Source organism: Poecilia latipinna, unplaced genomic scaffold, assembly GCF_001443285.1.
Source record: "Poecilia latipinna isolate Pla-1442-1.1 unplaced genomic scaffold, P_latipinna-1.0 Scaffold1167, whole genome shotgun sequence".
NCBI classification, from domain to species: domain Eukaryota; kingdom Metazoa; phylum Chordata; class Actinopteri; order Cyprinodontiformes; family Poeciliidae; genus Poecilia; species Poecilia latipinna.
Genome location: NW_015113783.1, coordinates 88,209 through 107,611, shown reverse-complemented (window position 1 = coordinate 107,611; position 19,403 = coordinate 88,209). Strand labels below are relative to the sequence as shown.

General features: G+C 42.8%; 2 protein-coding genes across 3 annotated transcripts; one reads left to right on the top strand and one right to left on the bottom strand.

Moving 5' to 3' along the window:
• Positions 1-169: 169 nt before the first annotated feature.
• kiaa2013 (KIAA2013 ortholog) lies at positions 170-9,985 on the top strand. The gene is made up of 3 exons (XM_015053194.1): positions 170-1,625; positions 2,988-3,841; positions 6,211-9,985. The coding sequence occupies exons 1-3, from the start codon at positions 665-667 to the stop codon at positions 6,259-6,261; spliced, it is 1,866 nt and encodes a 621-aa protein (XP_014908680.1). The 5' UTR covers positions 170-664; the 3' UTR covers positions 6,262-9,985.
• A 1,201-nt stretch (positions 9,986-11,186) lies between these two features.
• Positions 11,187-18,306, bottom strand: phc2a (polyhomeotic homolog 2a (Drosophila)). 2 transcript variants are annotated; one of them, XM_015053196.1, is made up of 7 exons: positions 18,214-18,306; positions 15,216-15,381; positions 14,801-14,879; positions 14,246-14,357; positions 13,935-14,058; positions 13,162-13,387; positions 11,187-12,004 (listed from the first exon to the last, which is right to left on the bottom strand). In XM_015053196.1, the coding sequence occupies exons 2-7, from the start codon at positions 15,354-15,356 to the stop codon at positions 11,850-11,852; spliced, it is 837 nt and encodes a 278-aa protein (XP_014908682.1). In that variant the 5' UTR covers positions 15,357-15,381; positions 18,214-18,306; the 3' UTR covers positions 11,187-11,849. The 2 variants fall into 2 exon arrangements, with proteins under 2 accessions (XP_014908682.1, XP_014908681.1); XM_015053195.1 differs by lacking the exon at positions 18,214-18,306 and adding an exon at positions 17,796-18,142.
• Positions 18,307-19,403: the final 1,097 nt, after the last annotated feature.

The window sequence follows — 19,403 nt, the reverse complement described above, 5'->3', positions numbered from 1 at the left end:
TATCAATTCTGGTGCAATTAAGTGTATTTAAAAAAAAAAAGCATGTAGCTAGTGTGTGTACGTGTGTAGTTATTTCAGGTTATTAAAGATAGAGGATAAAATGAATTTCTGGATTACACCTCCGTCCAGTTGATGGCGGTAATACACTAAGTCTGTAAACTGCCAGTAAACACCATAAAAGAAGAAGTAAAAGAAGAGACCACCGGAAGTGTCAGCCGTTGGAGTCTACTACAACGTCAGGTTGTTCCTTTTCGGGTTGATTAACAAATGCAACTAAAATATTTTGGACGTGATATTTTGATGAGCTTCATGCTTACTTGGTGAAGAATGTCAGACTTAAAAAGATGCGAGAAAGAAATGTTCCACTGAGTTGGTTCTCAGCGCTAGCTACTTAGCTAAGCTATCCTCCCCGGTGGAACCTGACAACTAAACTGAACGGGACACTTTCAGTTTGCCTTCAGCTGAGGAAACTGAACCTTGAAGTTAATGCGGCTCCTTAGACTCATCTCTGCCTATCGGAACTTGAGCCAACACCATAAATGTAGCTTCCTGAACAGAATCCGACACCTGAAATGAATGCAAGACTTTAAAGTGACCCGTAAGCACTCGGGGTGTTGTGTTGACACGCAGACTCGCATCTGGGCTTCCGTTGTTTGAACAGAAAATGTGGCTGCAGCAGAGACTGAAGGGGCTACCGGGCTTGTTGTCGAGTAGCTGGGCGCGAAGGGTCCTCATCGGGACGCTCCTCTTCCTCATCTTCTACTGGTTCCTGGGGGCAGAGCGCAGGTGGACGTTCCTGGGCGGTTCGGCTGTGCCCGGAGGCGCGGCGGGGGAGTGCCTCCAGAGTGAGATCCACAAGTGGAAATCCACAGCGGAAAGGGGAGAGGGGATCTACAGCACCCCCTCTGAGCCCCTGGACACGCCTTTCGTGTCGGGGAACGGCCATATTCTCATCGATGTGGGCGCCAACAAGTTGTGGGTGGCTTCGTCTTCACAGCCGGGCTCAGCCCCGGTTCACCAAACCGAACACTCTCCGAGGGTCAACGTCCGCCTTGTGGGGGGACTGGCCGAGGCTGAAGCCAAGTTCCTGGGGTACCGGAAGGGAGCAGTCCTCTCGGTCCGGTGCGCCTCGCCGGCCGCGGTGCAGTCCGCCCGGGACTGTGTGTCCATCCGAGAGGAGTTCATCGCCCACCGGAGCCGACCCAACGTGTACCTGCAACGAATCCACATCAACAACCCCTCAGATCGGGTCGCTAACGTGGACATATCACCCGGCAGCCAGCCAGGATCGAGGAGCAGGTTTTCCTCCAGCGTGGACACGCTCGGCGACAGAGAGGTGGAGCTGTCCTCCGGAACGGTGCAGGTGGAGAACAGCCAGGTCGTGCTGCTGGTGGTGGTCACCAGAAAGCTGAAGAACAGGATCCAGGTCGCTGCAAAATCCGAGTACTCGGACAACATCCTGTCTGTGGTCTGGACCTCAGAGCCCATCGAGTCCTCGAAGGTGGAGGCGGCCTTCAGCAGCCTCAGAGATGGCGCCAAGAAGGAGATGGAGGAGCTTCTGAGGGCTGACGTGAAGGAGCTGGTTCAGAAACACCAGCAGGCCTGGATGGACCTCTTTAGCTCAGGTAAGCAGCTCACTGACTCTGTGTTTTTACAGTTCTGAGCCAAACATCAGCCAGATCTGTGCTAAACTGTCAGCCCATCACTCAATCCTTTATGCCTTCCTTCCAAGCTGCCTGAAGTTCTTAAAGGAGCTCATGCTATGTACATTTGAGACGCATAGTGCCATTTTATAGCACAATCAAGTATGAGTGCACCGATTACAGTTTTCTGGCTGATCAGTGATCTTTACAAAGCCTGACCTGCCATACAAATATTTTTGTCTGAAATGTTGCTATAGATAGAAAGAAAGTCCCTGAGTTGGCAGTGATGGGGTGGCCATTGTTAACTGCAGACATGACCTGGTGTGTGGGTCTGGCAGTCAAGCCTGTCTCACAGCAGAAAAATAGAGGACAGTGGTTGATTTTGAGACCTTTGCTCAGATAGATAAGATAGGTGCATAAGAACGTCTTTAAGGCCAGTTTATCAGTGCACTCCTCAGGGCTTCCCCCAGAGAACTTGCTAAGTTTGGTGATTGGGGTACCAGCAGCCCATTTTGTTTTTTGTATTGGAAAAATGTTACATTGACAGGAATTGTAAAAACATTACTGGTTAACTATACTACTGTGAGACATTGTTGACAATGCTTAAACACACAAATGGTTTTAAAATCAACAAACCAAAAAAAACAACAAAAAAAAACTAGTTAAACAAATATAACATTTTTGTACATCTGTTAGATCTCAAATAGGTAATGAGCCTGTGAAACAAAAAACATGATGTAAGGCTGATCACAAAATTAGAGAAAACCCAAGGCATACAGGAACTAAGCAGCTGCTGCAAAACTGCAACAAAAACGCGTTTTTTCGAATTTCACTATTCACCCGATCAACGGCATGATCAAGGTTGCCACTGGCAAAAATGATGAAAACAATAACGGCAGGAAACAGCATGAGGATGATGGGTTTTTTTCCCCAGACAATGTGCAGCTGGCTCCACCAGAGCCATCACAGTTCATACAGTTCATAAAAAGTTGTGTGTTTAATCCATGTCTGTTCTGTAAAATCACTGACAACAGTTTGCCCAAAACACCAGCCTCTGAAGGCTAATGGATGATCAGTGCCATTGGCACGGCTGAATTATGAGTATAATCTCATGTAACGGTTTAGAACCATCACTGACATATTTTTTAATGACTCATCACATGAACAAGTATATTCATATGTGATTTTAATTCAACTTCTTATTTAATGGAAACACAGCAAATGTGAAATTGTGGGGAGGGGGGGGGGAGGGGTTGACATAAGCAGAATATCGGCAAACATTTGCCCACATTAGGAACGGAAACCCAGCTACTGACCAGATGAAATTCTGTCTGTTGAATTCAGGTATCGAAATGAGAAAGATCACGGACTCCCACACGCCGTCCAGCCGCACCGTGAACAACACCCTCTACTACATCCTGTCCTCCTCCACGGCGCCTCTGCTCGACCAGCGGCCGAGCGCGGAGGAGCGTGCGCGCCTCGTGTCCAGCCTCAACTACGCCGACCACTGCTTCAGCGGCCACGCCACCATGCACGCCGAGAACCTGTGGCCTGAACGCGTGAGCAACACGGCTCAGATCCTGCAGCTGGTCACGCTGTGGACCCTCACCCTGCAGAAGAGGGGCTGCAAGGTGCTGGTTGCCGCCGGCGCCCACGGGGCCATGCAGGGCATGGTGCTCAGCTTTGGCGGCCTCCAGTTCACAGAGAACCACCTTCAGTTCCAGGCCGACCCGGACGTGCTGCACAACAGCTACGCCCTGCGAGGGATCCACTACAACCAGGACCTGATCAACCTGGCCGTGTTGCTGGACGGCGAGGGGAAGCCCTTCCTGCACCTGTCGGTGCGGCAGCAGGAGGCGGCAGTCAAGCTGTACGCCTGCGAGGCCGGCTGCCTCAACGAGCCTGTCGAGCTCACCTCCGAGGTCAAAGGCCACACGTTCCCCGTCATGGTGACCCAGCCCATCACGCCACTGCTCTACATCTCCACCGACCTGCGCCACCTGCAGGACCTGCGCCACACGCTGCACCTCAAGGCCATCCTGGCTCACGAGGAGCACATGGCGAACAGATACCCCGGCCTGCCCTTTCTGTTCTGGTTCAGTGTGGCGTCGCTCATCACCCTGTTCCACCTCTTCCTGTTTAAACTCATCTACAACGAGTACTGCGGCCCCGGCGCCAAGCCTTTCTTCAGGAGCAAGGTATAAACGGCGCTGACAAAAGCCAGCTTCCCTCTAATCTGCTCTCTTGTTTGTGTCCAGCGTGTCTTCTCTCTGCTCACTCTCTCTGTGGGGCTCTTGGTCTGAAATGAGGTTCTGTGAGTGAACACCAGAGTGGGCAGCCATAGCCTTAAACACTTTCCTCCCTCCGTCCCCCCCCTCTGTTGAGAGATGATTGGTCAGCGTTGGCTCTGGGTGGAAGGACTTGGTGCTCTGCAGCTGCAAACAATGAAACGATCCAAACTGAAATCCTTTTTCTAAGATCGGCAACACGTCTGGCTTCCAGCATCTCGTTAGCACACTTCCTGCTCTCTTCACGTCCGCCGTGGATTGGAAGGAAACGTTGGTCGCTGTGGAAGGACGACAAGCACAAGAAATCTTTTCCTTTGCCAATATTTTGCTGTTCATCTCTGCCAGTTTGGGTTTGTTGGAAGAGGTGTTACGTTTTTTATGAAGATCATCATCTGATGGTTTTTCAAAGTAAATAAGAACATCCAGAAGTTTCTGCTCTTTTCTTCCCAGCAGTCAGACGTTCTTTTAATGTTTTAAAGAGGTCCTCATTTGCAGTTCTCCAGACTTTCTGAAGCAACACGTCAGGGGGAGGTTTTTCTTTTCTAAGAACTCCTAGTTCAAATTTTTACATCCCCGTTGTCTAGGATATTCAGACATGTTGAACGACTGGACTGAAAATGTTGGAAAACAGCAGTAAAGTTGCTAGAGAACCTTTAAAACTATTGATCCAGACCAGTTCAAGAGATCACTAGAACGTCTGAGTGCTTGGATGGACTGGATCAGAATCCCCATTGCTGCAGATCTGTCTGTCATAGAAACCTGTAGCCTCATGTTGAACAACAGCCAAGTCTTCACCTTATGCATAAATGGTGTAATGTAGTCAGTAGGAGGCGCTGTGGGCATGTTGACAAGTGTTGGTGATAAACCCAGAGAAATGAAATGACACTAGGCCAGGTTGGGGTTCGGTTATCATCTTTAACTGGGCTGATTGGTTCCTGTCCCTGTGCCAGAATCAGCTGATCACTTCTGTAATCCAGTATGGAGTACTACTCTGGTGAGTCCTGTCCAAGTCTTTGTGAAAAGTACAAATATACTTCACACATCCAGACACCTAAAACCTTGTTGGTACCACGGAGTGTTGGGGCCAGAGTAAGAGATTTTATTTATTTTTAAATTACAATAAAGTCATAATATGCAACATTACCAGATAAAAGTAAAAAAAAAAAAAAGTTGTTTTAGTGAGAAAAAAGCTTTGATAACTATTACGATCTAACGTGACCAGCTCAGCAAGTCCCCGATTCTTTCTTCAAAATATACTTTGTTGTTTGCAGAATCGCTTCAAAGTCTTAAAGCTGCTGATAATAATTTAACTTTGATGTGTTAAAAGATTAAGCATTTCTTTATTTGTAAAACTAATACTAAAGTATAACTTCACAAGTTGCTCAACATTCCCCATTTTATCTTTTGATTATTTTTCTTGGAGAAATTCTCATAAAATGACCGCTTCATTCTCCTACTATACAACCATATTCTGGTCATACTATTACTTAATTCTTGCATTGTCGTGACTTAATTGTCATATGACTTTTTGTAATACGACATTCTTGAAGTGAAAAAGCATTCTTGGCCTGGCCCTAATACTCCATTGTGTGTTGGAAATTTATTATCTTTATTACAGCTAAATATAGTTTTTCAAGAACTATATTGATTGTCTTAATGCAGACAGATCTGTTCCACACTTATCTAGACACAAATGCCACACACACACCGTTGATGCTCAGTGTGATCAGTGAGCCACTCTCAGTGTAACTCCTTGCGATCTGATGAATCTGTGTGACGCTGTGATCAGGGATCAGAACCTGGTGCTCAGGAAGTCATCTGGAGGAACATCCTCAGAGAGGATTCTGGGATTCATAAGAAGGCAGGTTGAGGTCGACATGATGGAGCCCTTCACAGCTGTTTGTTTCCTCTCTGAGGAGGGTTTAGACCTGCATAGACGCCTCTGGCTCGGTGCAGGCGTCAGTTGCCGTTTCCAGCTGTTGTGCCAAGCAGCTGGGAGGACCTGCCACACTCTTGAGACAGGCCGGTCTCTGAATGCATGAACTGCTCCGTCTCTCTGCTTGGACTCTTTCTGCTCTCTTTTTTTTTCTGCCTTTTTCATAATGTTTTATATTGAATCACATGATTAAATTAACAACAAACCTGTGGCTTTGGTTCTTTACTGCCCACACCCCCTCTTCCTCCTCCTCCTGCCTTGCTGTCTGTGTCTAGTCAGGGGTGGGGGCAGCCAGTTTCTGCCATGCCTCACCTGTTCTAACGCTCCGCTCTGACTCCACCAGGTCTCCAGCAAAAGGGAAGACGACTGCTGCGACTCCTCGGAGGTCGCTTAAGCGTAGCTTCAGCGCGGGTTTGCTGCTGCTACTGTTGTTGTGGACATATTGACATGGTGGGTGGCTTGTTTGCTGTTCGCTCTGATTCTAAAATCTCTGACCTCCAACTCAGAGGTCAGAGGAGTTTTATGGAAAATAACATCCAACATGGCGAATATTGCCCAGACATCAGTTGTTAACCCAAACCCACAGGGCTGGATTTGGCAATAACGCTCTTAAAAATCATTTGTTTTACTCTGCATGAGTAAATGTACTGAAATTTTGTTTTTTAAAAAAAATCACAACTTATAAGTTAGAACTGTATATGAAACCGGTCTTTTGTAGAAGATTCTCTAGATTAAACCTTTAAAACAAAAAAGATGCTGACCATTTTCAGGTTCATCTGAACCAGTCCTGATTGGTTCAGACATGGTGGTGTGAGCCACCAGGTCAAACAGGAAGAGCTGAATATAAGCCAGGCGATCCAGGTGGAAAGCAGCAGTTTCGGCCTTCTGTTCACCTTTCACCCATTTCATTAGAACCTGCAAAATCACTGCAGCATGCAAAGGTTTCCATCCACCATTTACTTCTTTAAACCTGGCTTCGGTGTGATAAGCAGGCATGTTTTCTAATGGCGTTGTGCAGAAAAAAAATATTTAAAAACCAAGTTATCTTTCTGGTTTTAATATAACAAAGAAATATCAGAGTAAATAGTTTGATGCTGGTGGTAACAAAGTGCCTAACTATAATTTTAAATTAATTTTTTGTCAAGTTGGTACATGTTGATTATCGTTTTTTTTTTTTTTTTTCTGTGTAAAACACTAAAGACATGACAAAGGACTGTTAATCAGAGGTAGGGAGGGCTGGACCAGGCATGCCTGTATGGAGGATTAAAAAGGACAAAATTAATACATTGTCGTTAAATAAATTCACCACAAAATAAATACTTAATCAGATGTTTAAATATGCCATTAAATAATTTAAATGCACACTTGAGATAGTTAATCAAATGTATGTTTATTTATTTCACAGTTCCTATTTTTGAAGCATACCAGTGAAACAATCTGACAAATTCGCCTATCAATCAAGAGGCAGGGCTAACACCGATCTATTTAACTCCACTAGTGTGATTTGATGTTCGGCATTCGACCAATTCTTTGACTTTACCCTCCACATAGTCTGGATGCTAATTATGTAATCTCTCCATCTCGCAGAAAAGCTCCTGAAAATTCTCCTTTAGAAAGGCTACCATGATTTTCAAAGAATCAGGCTAAACTAGTGGAGTACAAGTTGGCCCCTCTGATTTTGATTTGCGAGTTTAACTGATTAAAATTATTTAATTAATTATCTCAATTGACTGCTATAAGTTTGACCTTTTTTTTTTTACCGTCCGTATGTATGAGGGTACTATGGGCTGATTAGACAGCAGAAGCATAAATTAGTGAAAATTGTTCTGAAACATTTGGGCCCCACTTGGGGTCTGCTGGTCAGATATTTATTCACAGCCAGTCCCAGTATTGGTCTTTTAGAACTAAAATCTTCTGCAGAGGAGGGTCTGGGTTTTTCTTTAGAGCTTTAACAGTTTACCCATTCAATGCTTTGCTAATTGTTCACAGGGAAACTGAACAGTTCTGCTAATAAAGCATTCACATGGTGACTTGTGATAAATGAAATAAACAGTGTTAATGTCGGTCTGCATCGGGGTCTTTGCAAACATTGACCCCAGTAAAGGAGTCGTCTGTCCACCTACTAGGAAAATAGTTTATTTCCATCTCGATAAAGTTTTATTCTTTTTAAATTAGCTTTGAGTCAAAGTTTGTAGTTCTGGCTTCAAAACAACATAGTTGTAGGTTTGTCCACCTTATGACCATTTTTCCCTCCAAAACGGTTTGGTGCTGCATTTAACAGTATCATCCAATCTGCCACTGCCAATACATATGAACACATCTTTACGATAGGCATGTTATGATAATGACCAACTTGTGACATAACGTTCAGGCCTAGTGTGAAACTACACAACAGCAGAAGTCGTCCCTAGAGTCACTAAGATTTCACCAGAGAGAGAAAAAGAGAAAATCTAGCTTTGAGAAAATCTAAAGAACTGGGACTGTGGTGAGTTCTAGACAAATTCTGGCCGTAGTTCTGTGACTGAACTGAAACATGGCGTGTAGTGACAGCTTCAAGCAGGACTCTGTGACGAAGAATCCCAAGCAGACTGTTGGAGTCAGTGAACACGACTCCTTCCTTTGGTTGACTGGCAGCCACTGTTTAGCTTCTCATGCTAATGAAGTCCATCCTCTGATGGCTCGTGTTTAGCCTTTTCCATCAGTTTTCTTTTTTCTTGTAACCTGAAGCATGTAACCTTTCTCCAGTTCACCATCTTTACTTCTCATTTTCAGTATTTCTCATAACATCTAACCAACATCAGCTTTAACAAGTCATGTTCTGCCTGGTTTTTCAAGCTTTACTCGAACTCTGGAGGTTTTTCTCAAAGTGTCGCTCAGGTTTCCTGACCCCTAGTCTGGATTTAAGCCCCAACATCAGACTTGCTTAGGAAATGGACCCTGATGGACAGCTTCCCTGCTGTATTTGGGAAATAATTATTCTGGGAATGCAGGGTGCATTGAATCTTCTTTGGGCTTTTCCCCTTCCAGACAGAACATTAAAACTGATTCCTTTGTTCACACATGTAAATTCCACTTGGCTTCACGCTGATTTTTAGGTCCTTTTCCCTCGGTTTTCACTTGCCAGGTGATTTATATTTGTTCCGTTTCTCTTTATGGTTTTTTTTTTATTATTTCTTTAATGTGAACTACTGAATATGTCTGAATGAAGAAATAAGTTAATTTATTGAACATTTGCAATAATCCCAATGCTTTGTACTTGAAGTCTTTGTGCTTAAAGTTTGATTTGGGTTTATTTTGGGGAGAATAAATCACTTATTAAAATGTGGCATGGTGTTATCACTTTCTTAAAGATTCTTTAGCACAGAGTTTAATCTTCTGCTGACGGGAACCCTCAGACAAAAAAAGTTAAAGGTAAAATGTCCACGATGTAAAAAGAAGCAGCAGGAGGAGCAAGAGGACTCTTTAATAAATCATTAATATGAATCTGTGAAAAGTCATTTAGGTTCAAAAAGCTCCTACTAACCACAGGCTAGAACTAGTGTTTATTTTCTGTCAAAATGTTCGGGTTGGTGTTTCTTATAGATTCAGCTACAAAAATCTGAATAATCTTTTGGCATGGGGGTGGGGGAGAATCTGCCAGCGGAACTAGTACTTAGTTATTCATTTCAGATGGGCTTCCGTATCTTTCTGAAAAGTTGCAAGTTAATTTAGTCTTATTTCAAGTGTGCTAAGATAATTATCCAGAGTTCCTCTAGATATTCAAACTCCAAATATTCACCGCCATTAAGATAAAAACAGTAAGTCAGACGTAAAGAACATATCTATTGACTTTATTAAAGTGTGTTTTGTGTGTAAGTCCGGAGAACATGTCCAAGGACTGACACACAGTCTACGCTAGAGGAGAGCGTCACCATTCGCATCTAGCAGTTTGTCAGCAGAGCATCTCTGGCTTCAGCTCCACATGACTTTGGTAAAGGCTTGATGACGGAACAGTGTATTTTTGTGTGTGTATTCTCTAATTCCCAGCCATGATTTTGGCAGCTTTCTCTCTCCACTCCCACAGGCACTTATTGCAGTCACATTTGTGTGCATAGACTTTCATATAAATTGCCTGGGGGGGGAGAAAAAAAAAATCTGCTTGCTCCGAGTCAGGTTGATTCAGAGCAGCACCAGAGGAAGTGAACGGAACATTTACAGCCAGATCGTTCATCCATTCATCAACAAAACACCAGATGCAAAGCAGAACTTAAGGATTTTCACATTAAATCTTAAGTTTTTAATCCTAATCGAAGAATTTTGGTAACCCTCCTGTCACTATGCAGAGAAGTAGAGAATCAATACAAGAACAAATAATCACAGTTTGTGTGTCACAGTGTTTATCAGTGTCATTCTGAGATGAGGATCAGTTTCTAAGAGTGCAGCAGAAAACAGCTGTCAGATGTATCATTGTCTGATTGTGAGTGAAACCAGAATGAACCTGAACATTTCCAGATGTGGGCTGTAGAGCCGGTGCCTTGCAGTAAGAAGGTCCTAGGTTTTCTCCCACAGTCCAGAAACAGAACTGGGAGGTTAACTGGTTCTGCATGTTGCCCTGGAATGGACTGGTAACCTTTCCAGGGTCTACCCCACCTCTCACTATAGCTAACGAATAGATAGATTTCCCAACGTCACCACAGTGGGTCAATGACAAAAACACTTGTTGTATTCCATCCTGATGGTTTGTAACCTGGGACATCTACTCCTTTCCTTCTCTACAGCCACTTTTTTTAATCGTCAAGTTTAGATTTAAATTGCTTCAGCATAAACTTCCATCTGGGTTGTAAACGCCGTAGTTCTGATTCAGGACTGTTGGATTTGAAGCTGCAGTGTGTAACTTTAAAAAAATGTGGTTTTTTATACCAATTTGTTCAAATACAGTATAATATGAGCGAGATAATCTGTAAAAAGATGGATCTTCTCCATTTCATCCCTGAGCTTCTGTTGCCTCTGCATAAATGCATCACTCCTGGTCAAAAACAACCAAATCAGAGCCAGGAGGAGGGACTTAGTGCTGTCAATCAATGCTATTCAACATGTTAATGGTGGAGAAACAACTTGCTATTACAGGTAAACCGTTTATCTGCCGTCATTGGTAGTCGTGCTAACTAGACTGAGCATTCACAACAGGTTCTGCTGACGGGGGAGAAGCTGCATCTCCTGGGTCTGATTGGTTGTTCCTAGGTAGCACTGGGAAAAGGCAGAGGAGATACTTTTTTTTTTCAGATTGTCTCATACCATACAGTCACGGCATACTGACAGCTTCAACAAATCTGTAAAAAAAAAAAAAAAAAACTTTTAAAAAGTTACATACTGCAACTTTAACAAAGCGGTGAGAAAACACAGACTGTGACTTGTTGTCATGGAGCATGACCACATACTGTCTGAGGTCACAGCAGGACAGAGCAATGATTATCAAACAGCTGGAAACGCATTACCTCAAGACAGCGGGAGAAAACGCCCCACCCTCTTTCTCTTCCGCCCATGTCCACAGGCTGGGACATGGGGACCAGACTGACGGTCCAACCGCCACCTGCTGGTTCTAACTGGTATATCAGCCCAAGTTGGAAGGCAGCGTTACTTTAGTAGTTTTCTGCTGTTTAACAGGGAAGTGACTTGTGCAGGTTAAGCCATCAGTCATGCTAGTACATTTGCACACAGAGCACAGAGAAAGTCCTGATCTTCTGATCAAGCAGGTGTCTTTAGTGGAGACATCTGACTGCTGCTGACCTGAAGCAAGGAGTGAACCTGCTGGATGGTCACATTACCAAATCTACATGGATTCTTGAAACCAGCATCTGTCTCCAGCAGAGAATACCTTTAGTCCCTGAAGTAGTGAGAACATGTAAGAGGTGAGACGAGGAATCACTGAGAGTCTTTGAGGTCATGATGGATATCTGAAGATCCTGAGCAGGCCTGCTGTGTCCGGTCAGCGACAGAGACGAGCTACGAGTCTTTGAGCATGCTAATCTGAGCGAAGATTTTCAGCGCCGGGCCCAGTTTGATGTTCATGGTTCCCATGAGGTGGTCCTCCTTCAGGAGAAGCAGAGCCTGTCCGTCAATCTCCTGAGAGCGGAACTCTTCTGCAATCTCCAGGCAGCCTGCGACCAACAACAATGACAACCTTCATGTCAGGGTACGGTGCAGTGGTTTTCATTCACCTGTGTTTGTTCAGCTGTGAAATACAAAGGTTTACTAAGGCCATTGTAGATAGTAAAAAAAAAGTAGATTTGTTGTTTTCTGCCAAAAAAACCCCCCTGAAATTTTACAATTAATTTCAATCTTTTTTCAAGAAAAAAAGATGAACATTTTATACTTTTGAAACTCAGAAATGTTTTTTTTCCTAGAGAATTTCTGACTGAACTCAAAATTTTAGCCTTTTCCAAGCTCAGAAATGTCCTTGTTTTGTAGAAAACTTCTGAGATCCTAATATTTCCATGTTTTTGTCGAAAATGTACTCCTTTTTTCTATCTACAGTGGCCCATTGGACATGCTGCCATTGGTTTAAGTTGCTAAAGGACAAACTGACCTCTTTTCCATCACTATGGTACTTTCTTGTTCTACTACTCTACAATTTGCAATATGTGCTGTTATTTAAACTGTTAACTTTATTTCCCATAGAGGGTCTACAGCATGAGATAATGTTGTCAGTAGCTAAAAGTTCTCCCTCTTCTGCTAATGACTTTCTACATTACATTAACAAAGAAACGACTTCAAAACCAGTTAATCTGTTTCTTGTTGTGCATTTTGCTCCGTCTTCTCAAACCTGCGGTCGGTTGTGGCAGCTGGCTGCTTGTACTGAGCCCAGTTCTGGTTCTGCTGGAGGTTTCTTCCTGTTACAGGGGAGTTTTTCCTGTAAATCTTGCTTGTTTGTTATTGACCAAATACTTACTCCACCATAATTTGCAAATAAATTCTTAAAAATTCAGACAATGTGATTTTCTACTTTTCTCATTTTGTCTTTCATAGTTGAGGACTACCTATGATGTCAATTACAGGCCTCTCTTCTCTTTCTAAGTAGGAGAACTTGCACAATTATTGGCTGACCAAATACTCCCCACCCCCAAACACTGTATATTTGAACCTGTATGTATAATTCTGACCCTGAATACAGTCAAGGAACTCTTCAATAAATTCAAATTTGTCCACATAATTTTTAGTTAAAAAAAAAAAAAAAAAAAATCACCGAAATCAATTGTTGCACAGTAATTCTTCTAACTGGAGCAAAAACTATCAAGGATCAGCATGCCGCACCCACCTGGTAGGGAGGATATGAACCCGTAGACGTCCTGGATGTTCCACTGACCCGGATCGCTGTGCACAAAGCTGTGGGGGTGCGGCTGGAGGTCGAGGTTCTGCACCGCAGGAACCCGAGGGGTCGTAGACAGGGGGGGTGATGGGACTCTCTTATAGCCGGACAGGTCTGAACACTGACTGGACTCTCCGTGTGCAGGGTGAACAGTGTGACCAGCAGAGGGAGCAATCTGACAGAAACGAGGAAATCAGCTCATTTCAACATTTGAACTTTGAACTAAAACCTGAGGTCAGCTTCAGAGAAGACAGTTTGTCCAAAGCTAAACAGTAGCTTCTTTGCCATGCCCAGATCCTGCTGAGAAGACTAAGGCTAGTTAGCAAGGCCACCAGCAGATAGCAGCGGGTAAACGGATAAACGAAAGGTGACTTGTTTCTCCGTCATTAGTAGGTTGAGCAGCGTGTACAGACAGCGTTAAGACCCTCCCCTAGTCTCTGATTGGTTGCTTCCCAGTCCTGTATTTCTGCAAATGGTAGTAAGACCACAAGGAGGCAGAGGAGATTCATTTTTTCATTTATGTCTTATATGAAATTACAATTTTTTATTTATTTATTTTTTTTTTTACAAATACATAAAAACCAACAATTTTAAGCCTTATTTATCATAAATCCTGAAAATAATGATGTCAGGAGTTCTGTGCTCTGTTTTGCAGACCGGTTACTCGTCGTACTGTCAAAATTGGATTCATCATATAAATTATGAAAGAGCAGAAATCTCACCTTCTTTTTAGACTCCAAGCTGCTGTTTTTGTAATTCCCATTCAACGTTCGCCTCTTCAGGTTCTCCAGGCTGGTTCTGCGGTTCGGGAAGAGACCCATTCTCTTTGTGCATCCCACGTTGTAGCTACAGGAATATTTTAGAATATTGAAAAGGAAATCAGAGTAGTGTAAATGCAATGTTTTCCATTAATTTGGTTTATCATAGTTGCACCTTCATTAAACTAAAGGAAACTCCATGTCTTGACATAGATGGAAAAAGACGGTATAATCAGAGCAAAAAAACCTCAGAAAGAAAAATAAATCAGACTCACCGTTTAGCACACACTGTGGAGCAGAACCTCTTGGATCTTTTAAAGATGTAGGCAAAGTCCACCTTACCGCACAGTTCGCAGGTCAACATGGGCTCCTGCTGGGCCTTTAGCTCTGAGAGAACACACAAACAGCACACACAGTTACTGTCAAGCGACTCCCTAGTTTTCCTTCTCTAGATGTGAAAAAACTCCTCTTGAGATGAGGAAAAACAAGGAGAAAGGCAAGGAAACACGCTTTTCAACAACTCTATTCCAATTCACTGTGTTACTTACATTGTGCAGCACTACTGGAGAACAACACTGCAGTTCAAGGATGAAGAACTCACAGTTCCCAGCACATCTCCCTGATGTACTCCACAGACATTTTCTTAGAATAAGAATTGTCTGAGAATAAGAACTGTCTGTATGTATGTGTGTGTGTGTGTGTGTGTGTGTGTGTGTGTGTGTGTGTGTGTGTGTGTGTGTGTGTGTGTGTGTGTGTGTGTGTGTGTGTATGGATGGAAAATGAACTTTACTATTGATCTAAAAACAAAAGCAAAGAAAAAAGTCATTTACCCTTGGAAGATGGGCCATCCATCTTTGAATTTTCTGCCCGTCTCCGGAGGCTCTCTATAGAAAAAGATGGACGCTCCACCTACAGAAAAGAAATGTGTTGATTCAGCTGACTGATAAAAATGCCAAGTATAGTACACTGCTGGTATGAGCTCAGCTTAAGACGGTGCTAATAGCATTAGATTGTTGAAACAAAAAGACCTTTGCATATCTAAAGAAGATTAATGCATTCTGAGGCATCGAAGCAAGAAAAATTCCTTGAAGGATTACCACGAACGACATTTGGGCATAAAGACTTGCCCCTAATCAAGCCAGCCTTCATTACTGCAAGTCAGAAATCATTTTAGGCGTGAAGCTGTATGTCAGAAAAAGTTCTGCTGACATTAACCAACAGACCAATGGATGACCAGGTACTCACAGGGAAAGGCTCGGCACCTTCCTGGATGACAAAGCCTTCAATCAGGTGTGTCAGGATCTGGGACTTGTCTATGGCCTGCTGAGCTGCTTTGCTGTCTCCATTATGCTGGCTGCTGTTAGTGCTCCCATTCCCAGAGGTCATGACTGGAGCACAGGCAGCCCCAAACCTGCCAACACAACAGCAAAGTACAACTGCATGAATCTGAAAGGATGTTCAAATATTGAAATGCAGCAGAGTCAGTGTGTCCGGTGGCTGATGAACCAGGATCGTTCCTTTTTAAATGTTGCCCTTTAGACACACCTGAGCATCTTCACATAATAACCAAGAAGCAACATTGGGAAATGTCCAGCTTAAAACCAGAAATCAGCTGGAAGGACTGGAAGTGAAGTAAAATGAAACATCTCCACCACCATATCTACAGAGGCACAGAAGATACCAAAAGCAGATGGGCGTATCTAGGTATTGGTATCTAGGTACAGTAAAAGGTTTCTCCTTCTTCTTCTCTTTCAGTTTCTCTCTTCAGAGGTCACCACAGCCAATAATATGTCTCCATTTAATCCTGTTTTCTGCATCCTGCACCACTCCAACATACTTCTCTCAGCCCCTCCAAACCTTGCCATGCAACACCACTTCCTCTATGGGCACCTTGTCATACGTTTTCTCTAAATCTAGAAATACACAGTGCAGCTCTCGCTGGCCTTTTCTGTACACTCCATCAGCATCTTTCAAGTAAAAACTGGCATCGGTAATTCTGGCATGAAACCGTTCTGCTGCTCACTTCTGACCTAATCTTTTCCACATACAACTCCAGGTATGAGAAACTCCATACCAGTCACAATTCTGTATTTCTTCTTAATAACCGACACAACACCTTCCCTACATTTCTCAGGCATCTTCTCAGTCTTCAAGATTTTGTTGAAACAACCAAATCATAAGCTCCCATGCCTCCATGAGTATGTCATCAGGACCCAATGCCCTTCTCCTCCTTCCAAGTAGAAAACTGAGACAGTCATAGTGTGGAAACTTAAGGACCACCCAGAACTCTTAAGGTATTGCCGTCGTCAATCCTACAGCCAACAAGCATGTGTGTTCAGCAGATAACTGTAGGCTGTACCCAAGCGGCTAATGTCAGTTTGTCATACTTGTTACAGAACAAAAATTATCATATTTTGCTCAATAAGCGTTTAAAACTTATGTAAAATTCAGCAAGGTCTTAATCTGTTTTTCATTTCATCTGTATTTTCATAGAAGTAGGATTTGTTTGTTTTTTTTAAATAAAAGGTAAGCAGATAATGTTCTACATTACAGTAAATTCCAGATTAGATAGATAGATAATTTATCAACCTTGAAATATCTAACAATCCATACTTTTTTACTTGTATCAATAACGTCAATATTGTCTCAAAGAACAACACAAAGTTACTCTCATAGCTGACATACCTCAAATTTTATTTTAAATATAAAATTTTAATTCAGCACACACACATTCATCAAAAAGTATTCATCCACACCTTACCAGCTGTATTATGTTTTTAAGCAGCCATATTGTCTCAGTACTTTCTTGATCAGTTCACTTCAGCTTTTTTATAAAGTGACAGATCCAATCTCACGACATACATTCTAGCTTGATCCCAGTTCTAACACAATGTAGCCAAATTCAGTTTAAATGCCATTTGGTAAAGATGGATTTAATCCCAGCAGATTAAATCCAGACACTAACTCTGCATCAATACATCAACAGAGCACTCATTTGGCGACTATGGAAAGGAACAACAACTCCTCTTAACATGAATAAAACCTCTAGCAGAACCAGAACCAGTCTGACCGGTCATCTGTCTTTACAGAATAACACTTCTCAAGGTTTTCTCTTCAGAAACCTGTCAGTTTGTCTTACCCACTTTTAATCAGTCCACAAGATCCTTCAGACAAAACATAGTAATAATAAACTCAAGGATTAAAACATTTGACACTATACTGTTCAAGCAGATTTAGCTCCACTTTCCATCTACTCTGAAAAAGAGCAACTTCTTTTTCAACAATCTTGCAGTGGCAGCTTCACCTCGTCAGCCGCTACATGAAGAAAACTATCATGTAATATCCAATCCTCTAGTGTGTTAAATATTTGTTCTGCTGTTTGTACAGAAACAGAAGAACGAAGATAAACCTAACAATTTTAGAGTAGAGTTTGGCGCTCCATTACTACAAAGCAGCACGCTGTGGTGACCAGGGGCTGTTGTTTGGCATTCAACAATAAGGAAGCCTTAAATTGAAATAAATAAAGGCGTATACTATCAGGGAACATTTCCTCTCCTGGTTAAGTTTAGGTTCCCCTTGGTGAGAGTAGTTTGTTTACATCCATGCTTGAACTCCACCGAGCGCGTCGGAAGTTTCTAACTAACAAACCGCACAAAGTAAATCTAAATTGACGTGAGGGCGACATTAATCCAGTTAGTTGGGAGCTGAAATCAGTGTTGGGCAACAAACATGTAGCCTTCTTATCGTGTGTTGCTTAAAAGTACACCAGGCTAAAGTCATTTCACCAACACGCGCCTGAAGGACTGAAGCTAGCAGTTGGCTTACTTTAACCGTCCGAAACCAGTTCGGAATCAGTTTCAGGCGCCCTGCACGGTAACAATGGTCCGGGGAAGAAAAGCTCTTTGTTCAGCGGCTCCAAGCTGAACAACTGCTCCGCTCCCGCCGCTGGGAGGAACACCGGCCAGCCAGCTGGAACCCTCGCCGGTAAATATTCACCGCATAAAGCGAGCCGAACCGCCTCGTTACACCGGCAACCGCGATGTTACCGACTGCCTCATCTTTTCACCGCAGTCCCACGCTGCACTTTCAAACGGCGTTATCAACATCCATTACAACTCATCTCCAAACTGATCAAGTCGGGATGTGAACCCGCATAGTTTCCGCCAACAAACGTCAAAATAAAAGCACGCTCCGTGTTTTGTCGGCGGTTGCAGCTGGACATTCGTCTACTGTTCACCCTTACTCTGAAGAGAATCCCTGCTTAGTGTCTTTGGCCGCAGGTGAACTTCTCGGAAAGGCGCTAAAATCACCTCAAGCTGGGATCAAGAAGCGCGTTTATTTTGATATTCCCCATGTTCACCAACAGCTTGCCTAAACAACTGATCTCCGACTGATTAGTGAGCGCTGTTTCCATCAGTTATGGAAATGTGTGGAGCTCCGGAAATGCATTTTATTATTTTTCTTTTTTGGTTGTTTTTGTGTGTGTTTGTTTGATTTAAAGACCAAATTTTATAAAGAGACGTTGCCGATTCGAACCCCGGTCCCTCCTTCTCTGGTCAGTGTACAGGCTATGGAGCAACAAGCAGAGCAATATTAGCAGCAACGTAAGGAGTTAGATGATAAAAACATAACTGGAAACAAACAAAAAGCATTAAATGGAAGTGGCAAAAATAATTTGAAGTACATATATAACGTCCACTAATAATAATTTATTAGTCTACTAATCAGTTATTATTAGTCAAAGGTAACTCTAACTCAGGGTCTCCACAGTTTTCTCGAATTTTTTTATTATTTTCAGATTAAAGGAGCATAAAAACTAAATACTGCTTGTTCATGTTTGGTTCTGGTGAAGCAGAGTAGACTCAAGACCTGAGTTCTCTGGAAAGTTGATGCGACTACAGATCTTTAATGTATTTTGATGTTGAGCTATTCAGCGATTTATCAACTAACAAAAGAATTTTAAAGTCTATTCTCTGAGCTACAGACAGCCAGTGGAAGGACTTTAGAAGTGATGCGCTGTATCGTATCAGACACCTTGTCTGATACGCTGTTTGTCACAGGTATTTGGGTCCTTCGTGTCACCAATTCATGACAAATGTAGTCTTGTTATGTTAGTTGAAACTAGGGCTGTGTAATAATATCTATATGGCGATATATATAATATTTTCTTTCCTAGAAAAAAAATCAATATTCATCCGCAAGTATTGTAACATCCAACTGTCACCTTGCTCACTCACTGCTTGCTTCGCCGGGAGAGTGATTAGGTCATCAGGCTTGGAGTGATTCCTTCAGATGTTAAGTGTCAAGGTTAAAAAGGTATCAAACTATTCAGAGCAGGGTACTTGGTGCACTTTATTTACTTTACAAATGCATGTAAGCTACAGTTTGTACTGTTTCAATTAAAAGAAACATATTTTCTCACCACTTCTTTGA

Coding starts and splice junctions, on each gene's coding strand:
- kiaa2013 (XM_015053194.1), top strand. CDS start 665: ATGTGGCTGCAGCAGAGACTGAAGGGGCTACCGGGCTTGTTGTCGAGT. Junction 1,626..2,987: donor GATGGACCTCTTTAGCTCAG/GTAAGCAGCTCA, acceptor TGTTGAATTCAG/GTATCGAAATGAGAAAGATC. Junction 3,842..6,210: donor AGCCTTTCTTCAGGAGCAAG/GTATAAACGGCG, acceptor TGACTCCACCAG/GTCTCCAGCAAAAGGGAAGA.
- phc2a (XM_015053196.1), bottom strand. CDS start 15,356: ATGACCTCTGGGAATGGGAGCACTAACAGCAGCCAGCATAATGGAGAC. Junction 14,880..15,215: donor AAGGTGCCGAGCCTTTCCCT/GTGAGTACCTGG, acceptor TCTTTTCTGTAG/GTGGAGCGTCCATCTTTTTC. Junction 14,059..14,245: donor TCCACAGTGTGTGCTAAACG/GTGAGTCTGATT, acceptor ATATTCCTGTAG/CTACAACGTGGGATGCACAA.